This window comes from Xenopus tropicalis, chromosome 3 (genome assembly GCF_000004195.4).
Source record: "Xenopus tropicalis strain Nigerian chromosome 3, UCB_Xtro_10.0, whole genome shotgun sequence".
Taxonomy (NCBI): domain Eukaryota; kingdom Metazoa; phylum Chordata; class Amphibia; order Anura; family Pipidae; genus Xenopus; species Xenopus tropicalis.
In genome coordinates, this window is record NC_030679.2 from 54,317,989 (window position 1) to 54,330,310 (window position 12,322).

The 12,322-nt window shown below is 34.5% G+C and overlaps 1 protein-coding gene across 2 annotated transcripts in view; it reads right to left on the reverse strand.

Moving 5' to 3' along the window:
- Positions 1-3,069: 3,069 nt before the first annotated feature.
- The window catches only part of cep290 (centrosomal protein 290), a 70,962-nt gene continuing 61,709 nt past the window's right edge, over positions 3,070-12,322 (reverse strand). For both annotated transcript variants that reach the window (XM_031898900.1, XM_031898901.1), the window contains exons 45-53: positions 11,453-11,539; positions 10,770-10,934; positions 10,272-10,394; positions 9,701-9,867; positions 9,166-9,307; positions 8,480-8,553; positions 5,427-5,518; positions 4,619-4,722; positions 3,070-3,814 (exon numbers count right to left, since the gene is read on the reverse strand). In XM_031898900.1, the coding sequence (XP_031754760.1) occupies positions 3,632-3,814; positions 4,619-4,722; positions 5,427-5,518; positions 8,480-8,553; positions 9,166-9,307; positions 9,701-9,867; positions 10,272-10,394; positions 10,770-10,934; positions 11,453-11,539 (1,137 nt within the window). In that variant the 3' untranslated portion in view covers positions 3,070-3,631. The remainder of the gene's footprint in view (positions 3,815-4,618; positions 4,723-5,426; positions 5,519-8,479; positions 8,554-9,165; positions 9,308-9,700; positions 9,868-10,271; positions 10,395-10,769; positions 10,935-11,452; positions 11,540-12,322) is intronic.

Here is a 12,322-nt window from a genome sequence, read left to right on the forward strand (position 1 = left end):
GTTTATGTTACTTAACTGTGATAAACACAAAAATATTAAAAATAAATATATAAATGAATTGAAATAGTGTTTGTTAGAAATAATAATAATAATAATAATAATAAATAAAAATAGAAATAAAATAGCCAATGTGAGTTCCAGGTGCATAACAGAAGCTTGTTGGTCACAGACTTAAGTCTAAGGGACGCAAGGCAGATTTCAAACATTTTGCACTCCTAATTCCATAGTCCAACAGCAAAATGCCCGAATTGCCCCCTGCTACCTCTAATTCTGTTCACTGTAAGCATTTCTCTTTCAACTGAAGGGGATGATTCTAGGCCAGTTCGCTTTTGGCAAAGGATTTCCAGCAGGAAAAAATATATAATTTTTGTTATGACAATAACTGACAATACTTATTTATCAATTTTTAAATTGTTTTCAATTTGAATAAACTTGGTGTGACTTCGGATTATTGCATCATTTGTTATCAATACTCATATTACCACCTTTGTTATTTCCTTGATGTTATAATTTCCTTTTTGCCACCTTTTTTTTTTGTTTCTGTATTTTTCTTTATACAGGTATGGGATCCATTATCCGCAGACCCGTCATCCAGAAAGCTCCGAATTATGGAAAGCCTGTCTCCCATAGACTCCATTTTAATCAAATAATTCAGAATTTTAAAATTGATTTTCTTTTCCCCTGTAATAATAAAACAGTAATTGATCCCAACTTAGATATAATTAATCCTTATTGGACACAAAAAATCCTATTGGGTTTAATTCATGTTTAATTGATTTTTTAGTAGACTTTAGTTATGGAGATCCAAATTACGGAAAGATCCCTTAGTTACGAGCATTCTGGATAACGGGTCCCATACCTGTATAATTAAAACTCAATAAAAAGATAATTAAAACTCAATAAAAAGATAATTAAAAAAAAAAAAATTGAATAAACTCAATCTATGTAAACCATCAAAAAAACCACTTAATATGCATTGAATTTGTATTCTACCTATTACCCTAAAAAAAAAAAAAAAAAATAGAAATACTCTCATTGAAAAACCACATGAATTTTGCCTAGGACAGATCCTATCAACTTCACAAGTTTTTACAAATGAGATTATCAGATTTTTTGTGCTTAATAAATATCGAACATTAAAGTTTTAGAAGCCATAATGTGAACTCGGGAGTTTTTGAGCCAAAAAATTTGAATTGTGGAAAAAAAATAAAAGGTTAATTCCCCCCCTATAGTACCACAACATCTGGAAATATGTGGCAAAGCACAAAACAGGGCATATTTGTCCTATTGTGCTGTTTCCCAGATTAACAGTGTGCTTAACGGTTACTTGGACTTTGGCAAATTATGTTGTCACTGGAGTGTTTTTTTCAATTTTTTTTTACTATTTAAGTTTGAATTTTTTACTTGCACAATGTCCCTGATAAAGGTTCCAAGAGGGACTGAAATGTTGGATTGCACAGTGAATAAAAAGAAGATATTGATGTTACCTGGTGTGCTGGTCCTTCTTATCTACAGGTATGGAACCTGTTATCCAGAATGCTTGGGACCCGGTGTTTTCCATATAAGGGATCTTTTCATAATTTGGATCTCCATCACTTAAGTCTGCTAAGATCATTTAAGAATTGAATAAACCCAATAGGCTTGTTTCCCTCCAATAAGGATAAATTATATCTTGGTTGGGATCAAGTACAAGGTACTGTTTTATAAAAAGGAAATTTTTAAAAATGTGAATTATTTGCTTATACTGGAGTCTATAGGAGATGGCCTTTCCGTAATTTTCTGGTAACTTTCTGGTTAATGGATTTCTGGATAAGGGATCCCATACCTGTATATGTGTATATATATATATTATTCAAATCCATTTTTGCAATGCTGCTGACCTCTTCTGGTCAGTGCATATTAATCATTTGCTTCTTAAAAATTCTAATTTATCACTTCATGCAAATATTTTCTGATGCTATGAGGTGCTCCCAACAGTAAAAATCACCATTACAACATCAAATCTGTTATTTCTTGAGATAAATGTTTAAAAAATCTCTTTGCTAAAATATTTTTTTTATAATACTAAACCTGTACCATGGCATGATACAGTGCAAAAGCCACACATTTTCTATGGTTTCATGAATCTTCATGGACTTAAGGTACAAATGACCCCCCCCCCCCCCCCACAAACCTCTAACAATAATGATTGTTACAGTAGTTTTGTACAAAGTTTTGTATTAGTGTCCTTTGTGTTTTTTTGTTTGATAAATCATGGAAAATTCTTTATTTGTTTTTTTTACACTTAAAAATTCAGTTTTAATGCAAACAATTGTGAAAAATAAAATATGACCTTTAGTTTTACCCAGAAACGAATGGGCTTATTTATCAATTTCTCAAGTTTGTGAATTTGAGTTTGTTCGCATATGGCTTGACTTTGCCTAGGTAGGATAACTCCCGTTGACGTTTATAGAAACTAGCAAACTTTTAGATGGCAAATTTTTACATTAAAGTTTTTGTTTTTTTGTGTTTGTATGTGTAAACTGTATACAGGGGAGAGAAAACACATCTTATAAGGTTTGATTTACTGCTGTATCGTTATTTTTCTATACAGAAAGTAAGCTGAAGAGTTGGCCTCATACTACAAGTCTGGGATCCATTATCTGGAAACATTTTATCCAAAAATCTCTGCAAAGGCCCTTTCCCATATGATTTCCTCTTTTTCTGTAATAATAAAACTGTACCTTTTACTTGATCCCAACTAAGATATAATGAATCCTAACTGAAGGCAAAACAATGCTATTGGGTGTATTAAATGTTCATAGATTTCATGGCTGTACTTTAAAGCTACTGAAACCTTATGTATTTTATTTAGAATTGCCTTTTTACCTTATGAAAAATTTGGATTTGAAGATCTCCTTTACAAATAGCCAGCACTTGGTTTAATCCATGCTGCAGCATTAACCTGCCTCTAGAAGCACCCATGTACCAGCATGTGATCTAACATACATTCTGGATTTAATCAGCTGTGAAAAACAATAAAAAGACATTATTTGCACACATAGAAGGAGACTGATTTCAAGCACACAGTTTCAGTCTCAATAACTGTTTATTTAAGTCAAAAACTATAAAAAAAAATACATCCACAAAAGACTAAATACAGAACATTTGACCTTAAATAAACCTTTTTCTATACATCTACACATATTTACATAAATAACTAGTTAACTGAAATTTGGAAGGCAATGTGTTTGATTTCAGTTTAAAAAAATTAGAGGGTCTAAAGTAAATAAAAGAAAAATTCTCCGATTTCTTTTCTGAGCGCTCAATTTTTTTTTTACTTTAGATCCTCTTCAAGTGCAAAGCTTTTTTTCCAAATGCTTCTATAAAAAGTAATTGCTATTTTTTTCAGAATTATCTACTAATAGTTTATTCAATGTGCTTAAACGTCTGAAAATATACGGACCTAGAAATGTCATTTTGGAATACAATATACTTTGTAGGTACCCTCATTAGTAGGGGAAAATGATATATACTTACAAGCAAAAACAAGTTATGCAGTAATGGGTAGTCCCAGTAGTCTGCTTTAAATAGCACACTGTATATAAATAGCACTGTCTTGTGTAACACAACCAAGTAAAATTGGTTTATCCTATTCATTAACTCCTGGAAAATCAATATGAACCCCAAACTGCTCAGAAAGTGCTTTTAACTTCTCTTCTAGAATAATATTCTTCTTAACTTCTTCATTATAGTTATACTTTAAGTCTTCTATCTCTTCAAAAAATGTAGGGTCAAAGTTCTGTAGCTCTTTTTTCAAGTTTTTTATCTCCTCCTGTAAAATAGAAAATACTTTTGAGTTTATTATATTTACCATATTTATAATAAATTCTCACTTTTATTTTTTAGCCTAAGGTGAAATAGCATTAGGAAATGCAAACAAATAGGAATATAAGAATGGCAGTGAGTTAGCTAAATATGTTCTTTACTCCAACCATATGCTATGAAGAAAGAAATAGGCAAGACTTTCATCTTATTTGGTTTCTATTTTAACAAAAAAAAAAAAAGTAAGGTAAAATAAGAACTGAGCAGGATTTAATCAATAACTACCAGCACTTGACTTTGGCTTGGGGGATAATGAATTACAATTGCTATCTGGGAACAGTTTCCACCAATGCTGTAGAGCAGGGACAAGATAAGCAACACAGCATGAACTGCGTGATAGCCTTCCTAAGTTTCTAGCACTGATGACACTTTGGGAAAGGGTTAAGCAGCCTAATTAATTAAACACTACAACTAGTTGGGGAAAAACAGACTTTTGTTATGCAGGGCACAACACAATTAAGCTTAGACTAAATCTGCTTGTTTGGTAAGGTTGCCAAACAAGCAGATCTTTACCTAAATGCAGATGACAATTTTCAAATCTGCCCAATAGATATCTGGGCAATTCTTGGCCAGATAACAGCCAGTCAGGCCTTCAGACTGACCTCATACATGGGCCAATAAGATGCAAGAATCGATCAAGAGGGGCTGAGTTTGCAGCTAATGGCTGCTGGCACATGAGCAGCTTCAGTATGTTGTGTAAAATACTTGTATAAGATCTGGATATTTTTTAAAATGGTACATTTAATTTACTTACTCTTAATTGTTGTTTCTCTAAATCAGATGTTTTGATATGTGTTTGCAAAAGAATGATTTCCTCCATGAGTTTGTCATGTTTGCTGTCCATTAGAGAGTTGTAGTCTACCCAAAAAAAAAATAAATAAAAAAGATCATACACATAATATCCAAATTGTGTTCCAATGGCATACAACATATGACAGCAATGTCATTGAAATGCTTAACCCTTTTGGTGGCAGGTAAAAGAATTAAATATAACAACAAAGTTTTAACCCCTTAATGCACATGTTAATGATGTATAACCATGCTTCTTTTCGGAGCATAGGCAACCAGCACTGTGGTTAGAGAGGATGTGGCCAGGAACCAGGAAATAGACAGTTTTACCTATTCTTAGGGCGAGGGCATACGGTGTGTATATCCCCCTTTTCTCAGCCCTGCATTTTTCAGTCAGGCTAAGAGAAGCAGATTTGCTTGCCTATAGTCCTCTGCCTGCATTAAAAACTATGGCAACTGCCCAAGTGCGGGCACACAGAGCGGAATGGATAGCATTTCAGCCTGAAAAACGCAAAAGCGGGTGTTTTCTAGGCCGACTTCCAATCCAGAGGAGCATAGGCAACTGGATATACACACAGAGTGCTTTTGTTCTTACAGTCTATTCAAATAGTATTCCATGGCGCTGGCCTCTCACATTTATCAGCTCAATAACAAAAATTTAATTAAAAAATATATATCAAATGTATTACATTTCACAAATACAGTATTACTATAGGTATTTTACTATAGATAAGGATTAGGTTCACTCGTGAAATTTATAAAAGCAGGAGTACCTCCATGTCCAGAAACACCACTCTTCTTTCTATATATTTCTAACTGATGTTCCAGCTCAGCCTTTTCATTTTGCAGACGATTATTGGCTAATCTGCAATTGAAATAAATTGTTCAGTTAAGTACAAATGTTAGATTAGTTTTTAATCAGATATGAAGTGCATTTAAGTACATTTCTAGTGCTCTGCTGCCCATCTACATCCTGTTGGAAAATAATTGAGCCTGCAGGAAATTAACTGCATGGGGTACTAATAACAAGCATTGCAGCCATAGAGCTAAACTACACAGGATATTTTGTAGGATTGTGTTGGATTAAAAGATTGCATCCTAAAAGTCGGATGTAGTGGTGTGGGTTAAAAAATAATGGGACTAATAGAAAAAGCTTATGTGTAAACTAAATGAAAACTTTGCCATCTGATGTGACATATGTGCCGGAAGGGAATGCTGCATCTTTTCATTGAAATACATTGACTGTCGGATGTTGATGCATGAACAAAACCCACTGTCCGATGTTATCTGATTCGACTTGCATTAAAGCTCTTACACATAGGCATTTTAAGCTCTTTCCTGTGTTCCAGGGGAATGCAGAAAGAAATACAACGCATTCTTCCAGATCCCACACCAGCGCTGAACACAGGTGGAACGCATTAAGTTCCTCAATGAGTATAATGCAATATGGAAGAATGGGCTGCATTTTCTCTACCGCAGGGGGTTGCAGCAAGAGATGCTCATGTATAAGAGCCCTTACAGCTGGGAGGATCAGATTTACAAAATATTGTGCTGTTGCATGATTTTGTGGGTTAGATATAGTGTGACCCACAAAATCTGATCAACATCTCCCATATAGTGGTGTCTTTGCCCTTAGAGTCAACAGGACTCCACAAGAACAAACGCTCACACAAACCCCAAAGTCTATTATGAATCTTCATCACTTTAAAGTACTAAACATTTTGTTATACGCCAATGTGACATTATACACAGTGTATGCTCCTGCTAGAAGCAAGCTGTGTCAGAATCAAGATGGGCTTATTCCCATTTAAGCTGCTATAAATCTATTGTTTTATTCAGTAATCTATGAAAGTAATCCTCTGAGGTAACACAAAGAGGAATTTAGAGAAGCAATCTATCTTGTTTATTTTTGCATTAATTTTATTTTATTTTTTTTAATGAAAGAGTTTCCTAGTGAAGAGTAAGGGCAAGGGCACATGGAGCATTGGCTGAGAGAAGTGGATCCAATCCCTTCTGCCTCTCCATATAGTTGTATTGACAATTGTAGCTTCCGCCTGCATGTTGCTACACGGAGTGGAAGCGGAGATCCCCCAGAAAAAGCAAAAGCAGGCATTTTCAGCTGTATCTCTGCTCCATGAAGCTACATGCAGGCTGAGGCTGTAATTGTCAATACAGCTATACTGGGAGGCAGAAGGGAGCAGATCCACTTCTCTAATCCTGCAAGAATACTGCTGAGAGCAGGAGACCCAAAAGCTGTGTCTTACTGTTTGCTGTCTAATAGTTATAATGCATAAAAATAAATTAAAAAAATAATGTATCACTACATTTTTTTTCCTTTTACATTTTACCCCCACATATCATCTCAGATTTAGGCACAGAAATACATGCCAAGTATACCAAAGGGACTCATTTTGGCAGCTTTCCGTGCTTTACAATAAATACATATATTTGAATACCATATATTTGATGCATTTTTTCTAAACTGACAGTTCATTGTATTAAAAGAGATTTTAAATGTAAAATGTCAGTATGGATTAAGAAACTACCCAGCACTAATAGCACAAACTTAATTTCTCCATCTGTTCCTCCAGTTTAGTGCAGTCCGACACTGGCAAATAAAGAGGGGGTTCAACAGAGTTGCTAGAAGATTTATGCCAGAGAGAAGGAATAGAAAATGAGTAAAGAAAAACAACAGAGAAACAATGGTCCTCTTTATTATATTCTGATTATTCTGATAAACCCAAGAAGTTATTCTGTGAGACCATTTTCTCTCTTAATCCACAGCAGATGCACAGATACCTTTCTATTTATACAAATGAAGATTGCACAAAAAATTATTGCAACACAGGAAGAATTAATTCAGGCATCAACACACATTAACCCCCCACAAAAAAGTTACTCTGTGACCAGCCTCTTTGAAATCTTTAAACATCTGGCACTGTTTGTTCAAAGGTTAATAGTTAGGCTGCAGCACCCCCTTAAGCACTTATAATGTCTTCTCCTCCTCTAATCCACTCGGCCATCTCCCTTAGGAATTTACATTAGCTGTTGGCTACTGGGCATGCTCACTTCTCAGCTCAGGTTACTAAACACATTGCCTCCAGTCTAGCAGCCAATGAAGAGATGGCATTGCTGGTTCCCATAGTAACTCTGCTCTATTTTTTTCCTAACCTCGTCTCCTAAACCCACTTTAACCATTACGGTGTTCAATCCAAGCAGGACCAAAGTAAGGTCTGGCTGTGTAAGCCTGTATTCTTGATTGCATGAACTTTACTCTAAATAACGGTCTTTGAAAACATGTGCTGTTGATGTCACTAATGGTGTGTCAGAGAGAAAATGGCTGCCAGGTGAAAGCCACTATTGTTTTAGGAAAATGTAATTACGCTGGCGAATGGAGGGGTTACGTGCTGTACTATTGATGTCATTTGGGTGGGGAGATGTGCCCAACTTATATGCTTATAGGGATATTTGGGTTTACATGTCCTTTAATTAACCCTGTAAATATTAAAGCACTTCTGCATACTATACAGAATGTTATAGGCCCTAGCACAGAATGGGAGCTTTACAATAAATCCACTTTATCTTACATATATTTGACTTTCAGCAGCTGAAAATGAAAAGGCCTAAACTAGATCTATACTGAAACACCCTATGAATTGCACAAAGTATATGTACATGGTCACTAGAATATAAGGATAAAAACTTTGCAGCTTTGTTTATCATATTGTGTATAAGCAAAACTAAAACAGCATATTCAGAAACTTTTAAACATCAATGAAGTTCAATTATATCTTCCCCAACTTACAACAGGTTAAAAAATAATTACCGTAATATTTGAAAATCTCTGGCAAGGCCTTCTTCTGTTTTTGCTTCTTCTGGAAAATTCTTCAGTAATTCATTCTTCAATTATAAATATACATATATTAGAAAACAGTTAACACATTTGCTTACTAGAGGAAATTGCCTGATATTTGGGCTTATATCATTTGGGTAGGGCCCATACATTGTGTATAAGCTTTCAGTAGTGACCAAATTAGCAGCTTTTATGGCTTGTGTATGGCCATTTTAAGAATGCAAACTCTAATGGATGTCTAATAATGATGTCTGTTTTGGAGATACCGAATGTATTATTAGTGTGCTCATCGACCACAAGATTAGCCCTGTGGCAGCTGGGCATTTCAAATAGATAACTTAGGCAACATTTTGGCTAATTACACATGGGAAAATCAAGTGATTCTCTTAGGGCAAAGGCACACTGATATTTTAGGATGAAGTATATTAAGTAGAAGGGCCTGTGCCTTCTGCCATCTCCATGTCCATAAAGCAGGGATCAGTCAGAAACAACCCAGTCATTGTCTCCAAGTTATAACCACCTACAGTAAGCAGCATATACAGCTCATTTCCTATTCACAATTTTAAGTTAATTTTTTATTGTAGTTAAATTTCCCCTTTAAAGTTATAGGAACTCTCTCTTTTTTATAATGACAAAGATGGCATGTTTTTGTCACTTACTTCATTTTTTAGGTTTCCCACTATTTTCTCAGTTTTCAGTTCACGCTCAGTGGCTTCTTTCAGTAGCTTTTTTAAATCAACAATGCCGTCATTTTTCTTTTTAAGTTCTGATTCTAATTCCTTAATCTTGTTTTCAAACATCCTAACAAAGCAAAAAAAAGGGTCTGAGTTTTTTTTGTTCAAACAGTACTCACAGAAGATCTGTGTCTGAGCCAAACTGGAAACAGAATGTGAAAAGAAAAAAAAAACAAACTACTGGGAAACAATTACATTCTTCTTTATAGTCTAAGAGGCCTCAGGAAGTGTTTAGTAAGCCATTTCTCTCTTATTTCTTAGAAAAGAGCTTGATCGGAAAGGTATAGACTGCTGGGACAGCAGACAGAGTGGGGGAGTAAAAGTACTAATAATTTCTAGTCTATACAAAGATACCTCAGGAAAAATATATAGCTCATAAAAATATCGTCCATGAACAATGTTTATTTTCAGCGTTGATTTGAAATTTTTAAGTCAACGCAAAACAGAGGGATAGACATACTTGCTTACAACAGTGGATTTCCAGGCTTTTCCTTGGGTTCCTTCCAGTTGTGGCCCACTTCTTTCTGAAATGTTCATTCTGGCCTCCTCTAGGTCCCTTGCCAGTTTCTCTTTGATCACCTCTAAATTTCTTTTTGCTATTCTTAATTTTTCTGACGTCTCAGTTTCCTAGATAAGTATTGGCAGAGTTTGTATTAAATATCAGATTAAAAATCTCTTTAGTATATGTTTTGCAATAATTTGGGATGAAGTGAACATGTTGGTTTGATAAAAAAACAAAAACAAAACAAAACAAAAACTTCTGAACTTTGTACATTCTTTGTACAAAATAATTAATATGAATTAATACAAATATAATGCAAATTGCTACCTGACATTCTATGGCTAAAGGCCAAGCAGCTCCTTTGCTAGCCACAGGCATACCTATGCTGCAGTACATGAGCCGCCTTACTGTGCAGCATTATTTGTTGACATTGCAGGTGTAATTAAATTTTAATGGCACATAAATTAGCTTTTAACAATCAATATGGAATTAAAACAATATACCTAAATTATAAATATCCAGTACTTACTGTTTTCAGTTCTTTTCGGAGCCTATCATTTTCAGCAATTAGTTTTTCTATGCCTTTTGTTTTGGCTTCATATCTCATACTTAACTGTCCACCCACATGCAGCTGTAGCTTTTCTATTTCCAACTAAAGGTATAATGAAAAAATACATGAATAGATGTCATTCTTATTCACAGATCAATAACAATAAATACAGAGGAAATTAATATTTTTTTACAGTATAATAGCTGTAGCCTAAATGCTACTAAGGGTCTCTTCATACAAGTAAGTTTATTTTATTGTTATAGATATATGTATTTGTATCTCCTGCAGTCAGCAAAACAAGGCTTTTATTAACTTTATGAAATATATAGAAAGTATAATCAAAATAACTTCTAAAATCTTCTGCACTGTTTATGAATTGAAACAGCAATACTCATATATGACGTGCAGGGTAGGGTGTTTCTTGTGCTCCAAAATAAAATGCTGAGCCTATGTAATACTATAACTATATTTTATTACCTTTAATTTTTCATTTTCCATTTCAAGGTTTGTCAGTTTTTCATTGGAGACAATTCCTGGAGCTTTTTTAAGTTCCTCGTTTTCTTTTTGCACTCTTTCTACCACTCTTTTCATTAAAGCAATAGTCTTTTCTAGCTCTGGGACAGTCTTTCCACTTCTTCCAGACTGTAAGGAAAAAAAAAAAGCATGGTTGCTATTTGAAAATAAAATACATTTATCAGTTCACCTGTATACAGCATGTTGAACATATAAATCTATATACAGCAGTATAATGTTTTATTAATGAGTATACAACTCTCTCTTTTGCTATTCTTCCAATTACCACTTCCAGAAGCCCTAGCCATTATCAAACAAGCCACTAGTTGGGGATCACTGCCCTAGACCGTAAGTAAAAATCATCTGGGCTTCCTCATCTTGAATTCCCCAACCCTACACTACAGGGTGACATATAAAACCACTTTTAAGAACAGTTAAAAGGCTGAGCCAATGGGACAAAACCAATGTTACATTTTGGCAATCATAGTTGCAGAATAGCAAGGTACAGCTTTAGTTTTATCATGCAAAAAGATGAATTTGTATCACGCAGTCATAAAAATGTTCTCAAGTGCTCAGCACAACAGCATAAAATATTCATCCCATACAAATCATAAAAATAATAATTTTTCCACTAAAGCGCTGCTTACCCCTCTGACACTAGCAACTTTTCGTTCAGCCTCTATTTTTTCTTTTTTCAGTAGATCACACATTTCTTTCAAATTTTCTATTTGGTCCTAGAAAGTAAAAGACAGAAACTGAGGATCTTACATTTCATTGTGGGAAAAAAAGAAAAAACAAAAAAACTTTTGGTTCTATGAACTAGGTGTTTTTTAATCCCTTCATAACTGGTACAATAACCTATGAAAGTTTCAACAGATTTATTATATTAATTTCTGCCACATGTATTCCATGCATCTACCTGGAGGCTCTTGTCAGAATCCAACTCAGAGCTTCAGTTCTGCAAGGCAGCACTGCTAAAGATGAAGCCATCATGGTGCCATCATGTTCCTTTTTAGTTTCCTTCACCTGTTAATCCCTTCATAAATTTACCAAAACTAAATATATACTATATCTCCTTGCACAAGCTATGTGTAAATAAAAGTGACAAGGAAACCTGAATTATGAACCATTAAAAAGTGCCAGCTTCTGGGGGGGGGGGGGGGGGGGGAAGTTGTTATTACAGAGCATGCTATTGTAACCAAAGGATGAGGCCTAAAGCCAGTATTAGAGGCATCAGTTGTTAAATGCCACTATTACATTTTTATTTTTCCCAGTAATTTTTCATTGCGCTCTTTAGCAATCCTTTAATTTATGTGTTTACCTAACCTTTCATTCATTTAAAAATAACGTTTGTTAACAGATACTTTATTTGGCAGAGAAAATGCTTTGCTAAAATCCCTAGAAAACAGCATTGCTGCAGACTACACACATTGTTAATTAATTAAACCAGCCCTATTTTCCCCTCCTGGTGAATAACAATGGAACAGACTGCTTCCATAGACTCTTAAAGGTTACAG